This window comes from Populus nigra, chromosome 11, assembly GCF_951802175.1.
Source record: "Populus nigra chromosome 11, ddPopNigr1.1, whole genome shotgun sequence".
NCBI lineage: Eukaryota > Viridiplantae > Streptophyta > Magnoliopsida > Malpighiales > Salicaceae > Populus > Populus nigra.
In genome coordinates this window covers 12369230-12385588 of record NC_084862.1, presented here as the reverse complement: position 1 = coordinate 12385588, position 16359 = coordinate 12369230, and the positions used below count along the sequence as shown (strand labels likewise).

General features: G+C 35.1%; 1 protein-coding gene across 1 annotated transcript; it reads left to right on the top strand.

Moving 5' to 3' along the window:
- The first annotated feature begins 4348 nt into the window (after positions 1 to 4348).
- On the top strand, positions 4349 to 7354 carry LOC133706196 (uncharacterized). The gene is made up of 2 exons (XM_062131673.1): positions 4349 to 4913; positions 6944 to 7354. Exons 1-2 carry the CDS (start codon positions 4440 to 4442, stop codon positions 7067 to 7069), a joined length of 600 nt encoding a protein of 199 aa, XP_061987657.1. The 5' UTR covers positions 4349 to 4439; the 3' UTR covers positions 7070 to 7354.
- Positions 7355 to 16359: the final 9005 nt, after the last annotated feature.

Genomic DNA, 16359 nt, shown 5'->3' with positions numbered 1-16359 from the left:
ACAAACCAAGAGGAGAGGAGAACATAATGCTTTAAACAGATCTAAAAAATACCCAAATAAAATCGACTGCCTGTGTTTTTTTCTTCTTTTGCAGGTGATAGTGAGCCAGATCCCATTGTTTCCAGTTTCTTCCTCACGGCGGCGTGTGAACCCACGCGCCGCTAGTGGCGGTGGTGCGTGGAGGAGACGCGCCGCCACTGTTTTGTGGTCCAGAAGCCTTCTTAGCTTTTAAATTTGTGTTATTTGTAATTACATATGGATGTATTAAAAATAATAAAAAGTGATGTGTGTGTGTGTTTGCATTTTTTTATGTATGTTATTGAATTATAAAATCAAAAAGATAAAAAAAAATGAATTTAATGTTTTAATTTGTATATGATCAAGTATCTGAAGGACAAATAAAATTATGTTGTATTTCCCGTGAAAATGTAAGAACATGTTTCTATATATTTTTGTTGGGATTTAATAACTGATTTATTAAAGCTTTAAGAATTTGACTAATATGTGGTTTTTTTTACTTTAATTGTGATTAAATGTAATGTTTGTGTTTTTGATAAAGAAAATATAAAAAATGTTTTTGTGTGTTGCATACGACCAACACCCTAACATCTTTTTGAAATTCCTCTTAAAAAAAAATATTTGAAGTTTTGAAAATGTGTTTTCGCATGGATTTCTTAAACACAACAAAAAATTATTTTCTTGCATTTCTGGATTTTACAACATGTTTGTAAAACTCCAAAGGGTATTGGCCAATATTCCAAAAAAATACAAAATTTTATTTTTTCGGGGGGAAGTCATCTATTATTCACCGTTAATGTTTGGATAAAGAAATCCCAAAGGGATGAATATCCAAAATATTATTGGGAATAACTTGTTATTATTCACTGTTAATGTTTGGATAAAGAAACCCTAGGTGGTTAATATCCAAAATATTTTTCTAGGAATAATATAATTGAGGACATTTTAATTTTTGACTCAACGGTTTACGAGCCGTGGAAGTATGAAACACTAAGGCAAAAGGAGGCTTTTAAAGCGCTCTGAATTTCCTTAGATTTCTAAATCTTTCTTTTTCCTTGCGATTTACGATTCGCGAACACTTGAAGTACTAAGGGAAAAATGAGCTCCTAAGCATATTGAATCTTCTTAGATTTCTATCTTATCTATCTCATAAATCATAGGTTATAAAATTAGTCTGAATCAAAAACAGATTTCAAGAGATCTGCATTGGTTCTCCTTGGTACTTTGTAGACATATCTAAGGGTGTGATCCACATTGACTGTCGCACGTGTGCGGCGTCGTGGCGAAAACATCCACCCTCAAATTCTATCTAGATGTGGAAAATGTAGCAAATGTGTGAAGACAAGGAATTCTTGTCTCTTATTCATGGAAAATTGGAATGGGAGTCACCACCTAGTATTTTGATCACTAGGAAACCTAACTGGTCTCCGAAATCAGGTACGGAGACTAGTTGCGTAAAGGGAAGGTATTAACAAAACATTTTATTTTAATATTTTTCATTTTTATTATTTTTATTATTTTTTTAATGAAAACAAGGTATTTTGATACTGGATTTGTATCTTTACAGTATAAACATACAAACCAATATTGATCAAAATACAGTAAAATATTTGCGGAAAATCACAAATTTTTGAAAATAATTTTTTTTTAAAGATTTTTTTTTATTTTTTTCGGGCTGGGCCCAACCCGGCCCATGTGGCTGGGCTGGACCCAGCCACCTGGTCACTGGCCCAAGCCAGTGACCCAACCAAGCCATTCATGGAACAGTGCGAAGGTAATTTTCATTCTTCGTTTTTTTGCGTATGGCAAAAACGAAGACCCCTGGTTACAGAATGCAAAAATGGCGATCTCTAGGCTTTCATTCGTCTGCTGTTTCTTTTTGTTTCTCTAGACAAACATACATCAATTTTTTTTTTTGCGAAGAAAGGAAATGAGCATACCTTGTTCTGGAGAAAGGAAACCGGTGGTGGTGCTGACCTCCCCTGCTGTTTGTGAACTTTGCTTCGCCGCTCGGTTTCTCCTTGCTCTTCTGTTTCTGTCCCCTCGTGCAGCCTTCCTTTGCGTTTCAATCTCCTGTATTCCCACTGTGTTACCTCCTCTCCTCCTCCTCTGTTCCTTACGTTCTCCCTCTCTCGGTTTTCTTTCCTCTTTTACACTGTCCTCTCTCTGTTTTTCTTATGCTCTCTCCCTTTTCTTCTCTCTCGTTCTCCTCACTGTCTCGTTCTTTTTTTGTTGTGTTTCTGCCTTGTTCTTTTTTCTTTCCCTCTCTATGTCGTCCTTTTTCTTTTTTTTCCTCTGTCATTCCCCTCTGGTTTCCCCCCCTCTTGGTGCAGTACATCCTCTGGCTTTTATAGCCAGACGATGCAAGCGTTTTCTTTGCAGGGATGGAGTAACGGCCGGAGAGATATCAGCCGTGGAACATGGCCCCTTGATCACCGCCTTCGCTGCTGCACCGTTTCTCCGCCAGCTGCACTGTAACGTCTTCCGAAGAAGACAGCGAGCAGTGTTGAGCGAAACGACGTTGTTTTTGCAATTTTAAATAATATTTCCGATTTGATCCTTGGATGTTTATGTAATTTTGTAATCAAGCCCCCCGGAAAAATTGTAATTAGACCCCTTACTTTTAGCGTCTTTTCTGATTTAGTCCTTGGTTTTGGATTGTTTCAATTAAATCACTAATTGGCCATCAAACTTCAATAATTATACAGCCCCTGAGTTGACCAAATCAAGTCTTCAAAATTATAATTGGACCCCACAACTTTAATTTCTTCCGATAGAAGCCTAAATTGACTTAAGAAATCAATTTTCTTGCAATCAAACCCTTCATAAATTCAATTAAACCTTGAATAAAATTTAATTGAATCCATAAACATCTGATTTGAGACTTTTTTTCCTCAAATTGAATTTTCCTTATCAATAAGGCTCTCACTGTCAAATTTCAACCGTTTGCATTTTTGAATCTCCTCAACCAATTTTGGCATTTTTCGGCATTCCAGCATCCTTTTCTTGCTCCTATTATTTTTTGGATTTCTTCTAAATAGTTTTTTGATATTTTTTGTATTTTATCTTTTTTTTTTTTTGGAACCCAAAAATGGGTAACAACATTGACCAAGGGCTCTTGCTTTTAGACTTTGAACCCAAATCCATTCATCATAGCAAACCTTATCCTAGGAAAACACCAACACCATAGCAATTATAAGGCAAACCAAACACCAAGCAGCTTACCTTAGGTAGAGCGTACTAGGGGTGCTAATACCTTCCTTTTACGCAACCAGTCCCTTGCTTTAGAATATCTGAAAGACCAGTTAGGTTTCCTAGTGATCATAATACTAGGTAGTGACTTCCTTATTCACAAAAACAAACAAAGACCCTGAAATCAATCGAGGATCGTAGCGACGCCGCGCTCCGCTGCGAGGGTGCGAAACCGTAAAAATACAAATCCAGTGTTAAAATCTCCGGTTTTTTTTCTGAAATGTAGCAAAAACAAATTTAAAAAACAAAAAAAATCTTCTTTTCATGCATACGGTCAAGTTCCTCAAAGCTTATAAATTGTTTTTATCATATTTGTATTAAAAAAAAAGTCTTAACATGCATTTTTTGCTTTTATAACCAGTTTATTAAAGTTACGAGAACTAAGACAATATTTCAAAATTTTAAAAAAAAATTATTTTGTTTTCTTTTAATATCTGGGAATACGAATTTATACGTAAAACGTATTCCTGATATTAAAAAAGAAGTTTCTTTTATAGATTTTAGAACGGTTAGGTTTTTACCTGATAAGATAAGGATCTCCTTACCTATGAGGACTTTTCTTAAAATATAGATAGACCAATAATTAGAAAATACAACAAGACCTTAGTTTTATCAGACAATTAAACAGTGCAACTTACCTTAGGTATGGCCTATTTGAGGTGTTAGTATCTTTTCTTTACTCAACCAGTTCTCGTGCCCGATCTCTGAGACTAGTTATGGTTCCTAGTGATCAAATACTAGGTGATAACTTTCATTCCTCCATTCCACTTATAAAAAACAAGAATTTCTTGTCATCCTCATTTTCTGAACAACCCCAAAACCGTTTAAAATAAAACAAAATCCAAATCAAGCTCTTTTGAATCAACCTGCCGTGGAAGCCAAGATATTATCCCTATGATTTAGTGGTTGATATAAATTGAATGAATACCTAATAATTATAATCTATGATTCCATGTCGTAGTTTGTTTACGTCAAGTCAACTTATTTTGGCTTTTATAAAAGTCAAGTCTCAATTTTGGTATATAATTATACGTGATAAAAATTAAATTAAAATATTTCTGATAGGGTGATAGATCCACAAAGTAATAACTAAATATATTAAGTTTAGCTAACTCTTCCATTATCCTCTTAAATTTTCTTCCTCTTAAATATTATACGCATAAATAGATATGGAGGAGATTCGCCGGGCTGCTGTAGCTTATTACGAACATCTGTCCGAAAATAACAAGAAACTGGCCAGGAAAACTTTCAAATCCATGGATAAGAACGGAGACGGGAAAATTAGCCTACTTGAATACGTGGGTTATCTCAAGAAAAACAAAGCCACAGATTTCATTCATCCTGGTATCTTTACGGCGGTGGACAAGGACGGCAATGGAAGCTTGGATTTTGAGGAAGCAATCGTCTTGTTCTACATCATGCAGAGTGGAAGGGCTATAAGTTGCCAGTCTTGTGAGAAGTTCTTGGCAGGAGCATACTTCAGTTGCTCTCAATGTTTCTTCAATGATTCAGTTAGCACCTATGAAATTTGTTGTGAATGTTATGGTCGTAAAAATTTCACACACCACGATGGTGCCATCTTCTGCGATAACTATACTTTACTACTTCAAAGCAGGAGCGTGATACAAGAGGCCCCCATAAAGGTAATTAATTTTAGAAACTAAAACAGTATAATTATTTCTTTACTATTTATTACTATACATTTGCCTAAATTTAGAAACTAAAACAGTACAATTATTTCAGCCACAAATGTTATATTGTCATTTTATTTGTTGAGATTTTCTTTTCTTTACATGCTCTCTCAAATTCAAAGTGTATCAGAAAATTATAAAATTGAATTAAAGAAAATTTAATAAAATAAAATTGAAGGTTATAGTCTTAAGAAATAAAAAAACAGAGCCTTTTCTCATTTTCTTGTGAAAAATTTCTCTTTGGTCTTTTTGATTTTAGAATTTTCAGTTATGATCCTTAGCTTTTTTTTTTTAACACTTCAATTCTTAAGTGTTGAGACGATAGAGAAACTCAGTAAAAAAGAGCAATGATAGTGAAAGAGATTGATTGGCCACATTCTGAACACACAAAAATCTTATCTTGACGTCAGTGAGTTCATTTTACAAAGATAAGTGCCATTGAGGTTTGAAAAAAATATTATTTGGTTTTTTATTTTAATGATTAGGATTTTTTTTTTAAAAAAAAACAAATTTATTAAGGTTTATAGGAAGTTTCATAAGTATTTTCAAGTAAAATAAAGTTTAATAAGAGTTTTTAAGGTTAAAAAACTGGGACCCCTCGAACTACAATCTGAACTAGAAAGCTATCCATTGTCTGCAAATGCAAAATTTAGGTTGAAGAGATTTTATTTTACTTATTTCAAATTATTAATTTTTTTACAAATATGTTTTTATTGTATTTATTATTCAAAAAATTTGGTACAATAAAAAATATATGATCTAGTAAAAAACAAATACATGAATAAGAAAACAAAAATTCTTCTAACAAAATATATTTTTTTCTCTAGAATTTGTTGTTTTCTGAACAAATATTAATTTTAATTATAATAGAACTAAGTCAAAATATATTTTGAAAACTACTTGAAAACTTCGCACCGGAAAATAACATAACATATTAGAAAGAAATACATAACATAATATACAAATTGCTTAATATTCCCAATTTGTTTCTTAATAGTGGATTTGGTTTGAATTCAATTTTTCTCGCGGATTGTTTGTTCTTTATGAGGAATTGAATATAGATTGATCTTTTATTAAATTAAAATATTTGAGAAAAACAATAATTAAGATTAATAACCTAGTTTTCAAGTATATGTTTCAAATCAAATTTCAACCATTACAGTTTTTTGAATTTTGTGATTTCTTTAATTTCTTTTCAATTGTTCTGTGACAATTTCAATTTGATGGTGAATAAGTTAGTATAATGATAATTTCTAATTTTCAATCTATTTCACCTTTTCTTTTCTCTTATTGTGAACAATTCAATCAATTTATTCATCTATTTTCTTAGTGGTGAATAATTTAATAGATTTATTATAGAATATTAGCAATTGGATAAAAATTACATCTCGAGCATGATAAAGTATTTTGGTGAATATATTTTGAATAAATAATTACTTTGTGTTGTGATATTTTTATACATATTCATTCATTTCTATTAATTAAGAGGTCACATATGAATCATCTATATGTATATAAAAATAGATTAATGACATATTTTGCCAATATACTCTTTTTTTTTTATGGGTTCTACCCTTTGATTATATGTCTCATTAAGTTTGCTTTCCTTCTGTCCAATTCCATTAAATCAAGTGACCTGTGTCAAAAAATATGTACGTTGACCGATAAAACCATTATATGAAAAATAAAACTACATATATAAAAATTAAAAATATTTCAATTAAAATGCCCAAAATAATAAGTATTTATCATAAAATTGAAAATGTTTTATAACAGGACAAATGAGATATTTTCTTGAGTATTTTCAAGTATAGTGATAATGAATTTAATGTCTTGGTGTCCATAGCATAGTGATAGTGAGAATGAGAATAAGCTGATCAAAATTTGTAATTTATAGCATCAGAATCGATCAAAATTTGTTTTATAGTTTGGATGTTACCACTTAGTTTCTAATCATCATGCTTTGTTATCTTAAATTTCAGAAGCGAAGAAAGGTGCTTAAAACCCTTAAAATGAGACTGACAGTTGCAGAGATAACTGTTGGCCTTGCAAGCATAACTGTCGGTGTTGCTGAGCTTGCATCAAAAGTTCACTGTAGCATTATGTGAAATAACCAATGATGCATTTTATCATCAGTCAATTGCTGATGAGGTAAGAGGAAATGACTGGAAACTCTTCTAGTGAAGCTCACATCCAGTAGAGAATAAGCTCAAGTTACTTTATAAAATTGTATTTTTTTTTTGTTGCAATTGTATTCTCATGTGTACTTTTGGAGGGCATTGTAAATTTGTTACTTTAATCTTAAGCTGCCTTTGTGTAAAATCATGTAGTAAATGAAGTTTATCTAGTAAAATCATTGAGCACACCATCGCAAGTGATTTCATTGCAAGTAAGATTAACTCTAAATAGATATATAGACATGACTGTTGGATCAAATGAGACAATTGTAATTTGTTTTTGCTTTTAAAAATGTATTAAAATGACATAATTGAGATCAAAATAAATGACTGTGATAGAAATAATAACACATATTTTTTACTTATTGAAAGAAAAAAAAGACACAGAGAGCTCAAAAACTAAAACAATCACTACTATATATATCATAAAAAATGATTATGCAATAAATGACATGAATCTATAGGAATTATATAACACCAGACCTATTTACTACTTTTTTCCAATAAAAAATGAAACAAGACATCAATTTATTACCTTATGTTCATGCTTCTTTTCCAATGACCTCAATTTGTAGGGATGAGAGTATGCTTCCATCTTAAGGCGGAAATTGCTTACCATATCAATAGATACAACTATTATAAATCAATTTTGGCCCGTTGACTTTTAATTTTAAATTATTGGGATTAAAATTTAAAATTAAAAGATCAGGGGTTTATTTCGATGAAAAATGTGATTTGTCAACTTGTAGGGAAACTAGAGACTACAATATGCTTTTATTATTCTCTCTTTACCATCAAGATAATGATAATTATCCATTTTTAAATTTAATTCTTTATCAAATTCAAATTTTAAAAGGAGAGAATAAATTTAATTAAAACTTTGTTTCTCAAACGCAATGAGAGTTTTGCATTATAAATACAAATCTCAGTGCATGTGCAAAAATCTGGGGAGACATTACAAGAAAGAAAAAAACACATTACTAAACAAAAAAAAAAGAGAAACATTAAGAGGGGGCCGGCAAACCCTATACTAGTCATCGCCGCCTCCCTCGGTCTTTTTTTTTCTGTTCTTCCCCGACCTTAAAAACCCTCACAGGAACCGCTTCCTCATCTCTCCTTTCAAAAGACCACCCTCTGGTCTCTCTCTCTCTTGAAACAAGAGACCCCCCAGCCTTTTCTTGGACTAGAGTTGTAGGATTCATTTCCTTTTAGGGCTTATTTCCTTAGTACGCTAAGGCACAATCACACATCTGGGATGAAGGTAGTCAGCCCAGTTATGTCGTTTATACGTTCAAATTGTCGAAATATGGTGGTAAGCGGGTATGTCCTATAATGAAACAACCCCACCTCTACCAAGTGTTTTATCCATGTTTTATCCATATTTCCTGTAATGAAATAGCCCAGTTATTTCAAGGCTTATTTCATGTGAAAACTAACATGATGGCAGATATCTCTCATAAAGCCATTTATCCCAATTTCTTACGGCTACAACTCCATAATTTTAGTTCAAGGTCTAGTGTACATGATGTCGAGAATTTTCCAATTTGACGTATCTATGGTCTAGCTACAAGGATAATTGATATGATTTTATGTGAATATTAAACAAGAAAATCTGGATTGTTGATGAAAAGTCATGAACTGACCAATTTTACATTAGAAAGCAGAGCTCTCAATCCAATCGTTGGATTGGGATGCTATTTTGCATGAAATCTATTAATATGTTTTCCTACCTTGGTTAAAGATCTCATCCCAATTGGAGTTCGGTAAAGACTAGCGATTTAAGCAGAAATAAACTGGATAGTTCTGTCGCACGTGTGCGGCGTCGCGGTGAAAATTACACTTCATCTAAGTATGTATCTCTATCTTTATCTGGAAAATATGGGGAGACAAGAAATTCTTGTCTTTTATCAGTGAAAAATAGAATGGGAGTCGCCACCTAGTATTTTGGTCACTAGGAACCCTAACTAGTCTCAGAGATCGGGTACAGGGACTAGTTGCGAAAGGGAAGGTATTAGCACCCCAAATACGTTTTACCTAAGGTAAGCTGCATTGTTTGATTGTCAGATACAAAGCTAAGGTGTTATTGTATTTCTAGTTGTTGGTCCGTCTATGGTTCAAGAAAAGTCCTCAATAAGGAGGTCCTTATCTTATCGGGTAAAAACCTAAATGTTCTAACGTTTATATGAAAACTATATTTTTAATATCAGGAATACGTTTTACGTATAAATTCGTAATCCCAGATACTAAAAGAAGACAAAAAGATTTTTTTAGAATTTTTGAAATATTGGCCTAGTTCTCGTGGCTCTAACAAACTTGTTATTAAAGCCAAAGTACAAGCTAAAACCATTTTTTGAAATTTTTCTATGTTGTATGAAAATATAATGTGATGATTATATATATATATATATAGGAGAAACTAGGCCGTATGCATAAAAACAAAACATTTTTTTTATATTTTATTTTTTGATGTCTTGACGAAAACCGTATATTTTTAATACTGGATGTGTATCTTTACGGTATAAAAATACAAACCAGTATTAAACAATTTTGATAAAGATATGTAGGAAAATCAACAAATTTTTTAAGTATTTTTCAGAATTTTTTAATTTTTTAAATATATTTATATATATAAATAATACAAAAACAGTATAATATATAATATATAATACTAGGTGGGCTGGGCTGGGCCGGCCCACTAACTGGGTCGGACTCAGTCCTAAAAGGGTTGGGCCGAGATCAGCCCAACTAAATCTCCTATTTTCTTCTGGGCCGGACCCGGCCCAGACAGTAGGGATGGGCCAGAATCAGTCTGGCCCATAAACACATGGCTAGGCCAGAACCATCCTGGCCCAGAGAAGGAAAAAACCAATAATGCTGGGCCAGAATCAGCCTGGCCCAGCAACATAACTGACGGGGGGGGGGGGAATTATTTTCCCTCCCCTCTTCTTGCATGCAGAACGCTATTCATTCTACATGCAGGAGATAAAAAGCTACAAAACGCAAACAATGAAGAGGAAGAAGAGTTACCTAGTGCAGAAGAGGCGGTGCGTTGCTGGTCTGGCTGCTTTGCTGGCGGTGCTGCTGTGGAGGCTGGTGGTGGTGTCGTGGCTCACGGACGGCAACTCCAAATAGTAAAGTTACTGTTTCAAATGGTGGAGAAAGAGGCTCCTGCTTTCCCTTCTCCTCCCTTCTCCTCCTCTTCTGCTGCTGCGTTTCCTTTTCCTTTTGTTTTGATTTTCCTCCTTTTTGGTTCGTTTCCCCTTTTCTTAACCCTCACGGTCCACTCTCCCTTACCTCTCACTATCCCTCTCGGTCTGCTTTTCCTCCCTTTCAGTTCGTTTTCCCTTTTCTCTGCCCTCACAGTCCCTCTCCTGTTTATGGCTTTCCCGGTTTTCTTTCCTTTTTTTGGTTCGTTTTCCTCTCTTCGATTCGTTCCTTTCTCTCTTTTCCTTTTTTATTTCTCTGCATCTTTTTTCCATTTGCCGCGTGCTGGCGTTGGGGGTATTTATAGGGCAAAAGGGAGCAGGGGCGTCCCTATTGCCACCCTATGACAGCGTATGGGGAGCAGGCCTTTGCTACCCTGCCACAACGCCGGGTTGGCTGGCAAGTGGGCGTGGCTGGCAGGGCGCGACTCCCTCGGTTTCTCATCATGAGAGTGCGTGGGGGGTTGGGTTTTGGCAGGGCACGCGGCATGCAGGGTTTAATGAAGAAAGAAGAAGAAAATAAAATTGCCTTCCCCCGCTGCACGTCTAGGGGAAGGAGAAAGGGGAACAGTGTCGTTCAAAACGACACTGTTCTGCTTTTTTTTTAACTTGAAATGGCTGCGTTTCATTTAAATTTGGTGCCAACAAATTTGTTTCCAAATCAATCCTTAATTTATCCTTTGTTCTTTTAAGTCCTTACAATGTATTTTTTATTTTAAGAATTAATTCGATTGCATCCCTGCCAATTTCAGTCTCCACCCCTATAGTTGGTCGTGTTTTTCACTTCAGTCCTTGGTCTCTGATTTATGCAATTTGACCCTCAATTGATCAATAAACTTTCAATTTCTTCAATTTGGCCCCTGATTTTGTTAATTACAACCCCTATATTTACGCGCCTTTTCCAATTTGGTCCTTGGTTTCGGATTTCCTCAATTAAGTCTCTAATTGGTCATTAAACTTCAATATTTATGCAATTAAGCCCCTGATTTAACCAAATCAACTCTTAAAAATTATAATTTGACCCAGAACTTTAATTTCTTCCAATTAAAGCCTAATTTGACTTAAAAATCAATTTTCCTTGCAATCAAACCCTCTATAAATTCAATTAAACCTTCAATAAAATCCAATTGGGTCCATAAACATCCAATTTTGGACTTTTCTCTTCAAATTAAATTTTCTTTTTCAACAGGGCTCTCATCATTCAAGTATATACTATAAAACATTTCACTCCTTGTATTTTTGAACCTCCTTAATCAATTTTTCTGATCCTTTTCTGAGCGCTCCAACATCCTATTATTTTTTCTAATTTCTTCCGGCTATATATTTATATATTTATTTTTATTTTTATGGGGGGACTCAAAAATGGGTTACAACAATTTACATGAAAAATTAAATAAAATACGTAAAGGCATAAATAAAGGACAAAATTGTAATTAGGGGAAAATGTGCCTTTAAAACAGCAAAGAGGTCACTAGTTAAAAAAAAGTTGAGAGACAATAGAAAAAATTTAGCTAGAGAGAGAAGTGCAGAATTTAGAGGAACCAATAATGCTCCGGTGGCCATATCTCTGGAATCCACTATTGGATCATGCTGATTGTTGGATATATTGTTCTTCTCACACTCCTCTATAACTGACTGGAGGGATTTGAAGGCACACAATCCATTTAACATAAATCATCATCGGAAATTTCCTAGAAAACAAAAGAAAATACACTTGCAGGGCAGTTTTGGTCACCGACCGATTTCTCTCTCTTCCACCATTAGATCATGTCTATTGTTGGATATGTGGTGCACCTAGATGTTGCCTTCATTCTGGATGATGGAGATCAGAAACACACTCTCTGGCAAGGTGTTGTTCATGTTTAACAATAGCTCGATCATTTTCAGGTTAGCTTGGTTTTATTCAGATCTAGGGAGATCCAACCGTTTGATCATTCTGATTTTGAGATATATTGTTCACAACACTATGATCCATATTCTGACTATTGGGTTCGAAAATGTAAGAGGTTGATGACTTATTGCTTTTTGAATCTATTGCTATTTTTAGAATACATGTTCTGATGAAATTAGAATTGTGTGGGTGTAGGGTTAATGGAAGATGTAATGGTAAAATATGTTCTTGTTATTAGTGTCATAACCCAATTTTGGCCCTGTGGCTTTTAATTTAATTTTTACAGGGTTCAAAATGAAAAATTAAAAGATCAGAGATTTATTTCGATGAAAAGTGTGATTTGTCAAACTTCCGTGAAAATTAAGGACTACAATGTGCTTTTGTCATTCTATCTTTATCTTCAAGATAATCCCTATCTTCAAGATAATCTTTATCTTCGAGATAATCCTTGTCTTTAAGATAATGATAGTTATCCGATTTCAAATTTGATTCTTAATCAAATTCAAACTTCAAAGAAGAGAATGAGTTTGATTGAAACTTGGTTTCTCACACGCGAAAGGACTCTGACACTATAAATACAGATCTCAGGGTATGAAAAACAGGAGGCTAAAAAGAGGAGACCCCAAGAGGAGGACGATTTGAGAGAAACCCTAAAAGACAAAAAAAAACCTAGAAGAAGACCATTACCAGAAACCTATAAAAAAAAAGAAAAAAAGACATTTACAAAAAAAATGGGGGTGTGGTCGAGTCCTGAGCTAGCCACTGTTGCCCCCTTCCCCCCAGCTTTTCCCTCTCTTCTTCCCCGGCCTCAATCTCTTCCCCCATCAAACTGTTTTTCATTCGGCACTCTCAACCCACGGGATCAGTAAACTCCTTGTCATCACCCAATTTTGGGTGATTCCCCAAAATTTGTTTCTTTCCCAAAAAATAAAAAATCAAAATAAAATAAAATAAAATAAAGGCTGGCAATGCGGAGAAAGCCGACCAAGAAAGGCTGCAAAAATAGGCGAAAATCAAGCTGCAATTTTCGGAAGAATTTCAAGGCCCAAGTGTACGCTGTTATGCCCAAAAATAGAAAAATGCAAATTCAAAGGTCAAATTAAATGATTATAGAACGAATTTGCATTAAAATTAAGTCGAATGACATAATTAAATTTTTAATGGGCCAATTTGATTTAATCATGGGCCAAATTAAATTTTAATTATGTTTAAGAATTAATTTAGGTTCAATTGAAGGATTTAATTAAGTGCAAGGACTTAATTATACTTTAAGCAGGTCAAAATTAATTTGAGGGCTTAATTGGTGAAAAATTAAGTTTGGGAGCTTAATTTGGACTTAATTGAAAAATCAGAATTTTAAGAGACCAAATTCAATTTTTACCAAGTGAATCAATTGAAATCAGGGGCCAAACACAAAACTTGAGGGACCAATTTTGAAGCCCGAAAAAACTATTTTGCCTATAAATAGCCTTCATTTTCAACTAAACTAGGGGGGCAATTTTGACAATATCAGAAAAAAATACAAAAAACCCTAAACCAAAAAAAACCCTAAAACCATCACTCTCTTCTCCATTTTTGGCAGCAGCCGCCGCCCCCCACCCGGTGGTTTCCAATTTTCTTCTTCCCTCAAACCGGCACAATCTTCCCTCTCCATCTTTTCCCTCCTGCTCAGCCGTCCCAGCGTCTTCTTCTTCCCTCAAACCGGCACAATCTTCCTTTTCCCCTCTTGACAACCACACCAGCCGGTCATCTCTCCCTTTCCTTCTCATCTTCTCTCTCGGCTGCAACCCATTCCCCAAGTTTTCCCTTCGGTTTCTCCTTCTCCCATAGCACGATCTGCTCCCCTCAAGCCGGCCGCTTCCTTCTTCTTCCAGCAGCGACGGCGCCCCCCTGTGCAGCAGCGCCGTCTCCATCCCCATCTCTTCCTCCCAACGGCGGCAGCAACAGCGGCCTTGCCCACAGGCGCGGAGCAGTCCGCCTTCTCCCTACGGTGGCGCCTGCAGATCCAGCCTACAGCTTCTCCGCCAGCCGCAGCAGTGCCCACGGACGACAGCAACCGTCAGATCCGCCACCAGCAGGAAGGAGGAACATGAAGTTGAGAAGAGAAAGAAGAGATGGGATTCACAGATCTAAAAAAGGGAAACAAAATTTGAAAGTGGATCCGCCAGTGGCGGTGGCGCGTTGGAACACGCGCTGCCAGCTGTTCCTGCCTCCAATTCCTGTGCAGAAGGGTTCCTTGCAATTTTTGGAGTTTTAGGGGACCATTTTGTAAATTTGAAATTATTTTGTGTAATTTTTATTTATTTTTGAATATTGTAATTTGTATTGTGGATGTAAAAAAAAAAAGAAGAAAAGCAAAAAAAAGAAGAAAAAGAAGAAAAGAAAAAAGAAAAAGAAGAAAAAATATAATATAATAAAACAATGTGTGTTTGTGTTTGTAATTTTTTATTATGTTATTGAATTATAAAAAGAAAAACAAAAAAAACAAAAATGCATGCTTGTATTTATTTCAGGGATCCTCTTATAATGAGACGACAAAAGAATAAAGAAGGATTTAATATTTTGATTGGATCGCGGTGTAGAAGTACAAACTTGTACGGAAGTTGTATTTCTAAATTCCGATGAAAAGACAAAATTTTTAAAACTTCTTTAACACATCACATCCACGAAGCAGCTTACCTCAGGTAGGGTGCGTTAGGGGTGCTAATACCTTCCCTAACCACAATCAGTCCCTTACCCGTGAATCTTTGACAAGACGAGTCAACGTGGGTTTCCTAGTAACCCTCAATTAAATACTAGGTGGCGACTCCAAACAAAATCAATTTCAAATAACAGAGAGAAAAACCGCCATCGCCAGGACGGGCCGACGCCGTGCGCGCGGGTGTTTTCCGACGTGCGACAGAATGGCGACTCCACTGGGGAGGTACTGTTTCTAACAACATTGGACTAAGCTTTGTGTATTTGATGTGTTTAAATTTTGCCATTTGTGTCTTGTTTTAATTTATCCATGCATTTTTAGAATTCTTTCATGCATCACTTGTATTTATTTTTGAAAGCACACACAAGCCTCTAAGTTAGGTGGGGAGTAGCGGTCTGCCTCATGACTTTTAGTCGGGGTTCAGATTTGTGAAACATCCAACTATGAGCTGAGTGTTTACTTGGTAATGGCGGTCACAGGGTGCCCCAACCATTCCTTGTAAACCCCTATACTGCCTTCACGAGAGGTGGTCACTGGGCAGTTCATAGACCCTTTTAAGACCAGGTAGAAAACCCACCCATGTTCACATAATGAATAGAACCTATCCTTAGGTTGTATGTGCTATCATTTATCTGCATTGGGGCGAACCCTTCTTGAAACATCTTGAATTCAAGACTTGTGGATGATAGAATGATCCCTTTTTGAGTTAGACTTGGAGATCCCTTTTGACCAACCAAATTACTACTAGATTCTGTTCTATAAAAAGATTTTATCTCACTTTGACTCCTCCATTAAAGTTATAGTCCTAGATGCGTAGATGAATTTAAGCTTTTGAATCACTTGATTTAGATATCATAAACTCAAGATATTCCCATTTGAATATCTAATGTGAAGGCAGAAAATTTTGCCGCGGGAAGGATATAGCCCAAGTTCGTGGGACTGATTGGAAGGATTTTTTTTGGACCAAGGACTGAATCGAAAAGTGTTAAAATGAGGGATTAAATTGAAAAAGGATATTGAAAGCTGGAGAGGGGGGCTGGATCATCATAAATGACAGGATTTTTACCACACCGAATAAGGAAAATAAGACTTTGCAGCTACACCCTCCATCTGATTTCTTTCCTTTTTTCTCTGATGTTTTCCTTTCACATTACGCCTGATTTTTGGAGCTGAAGACCACGTTTTTGTTGCATCATTTCAAAGGGAGCAGCTGGCCCTATGGAAGGAAAGAAAAGAGCCACACCATCTTCTAAAACTAGAAAGAAATCATATGTAAAGCTGATGCAACCATATTATTCAATAGTTTCACCCACATTTAACTAGTGTTTTGCCTATGTTTTATATATAAAATGCCTTGATATTCTTTGTTTTATGTTTTGAAGGCACTTTTGGATGAAAGATGCAAAAAGGAGTAAATTGGAGATAATTG

Coding starts and splice junctions, on each gene's coding strand:
- LOC133706196 (XM_062131673.1), top strand. CDS start 4,440: ATGGAGGAGATTCGCCGGGCTGCTGTAGCTTATTACGAACATCTGTCC. Junction 4,914..6,943: donor TACAAGAGGCCCCCATAAAG/GTAATTAATTTT, acceptor CTTAAATTTCAG/AAGCGAAGAAAGGTGCTTAA.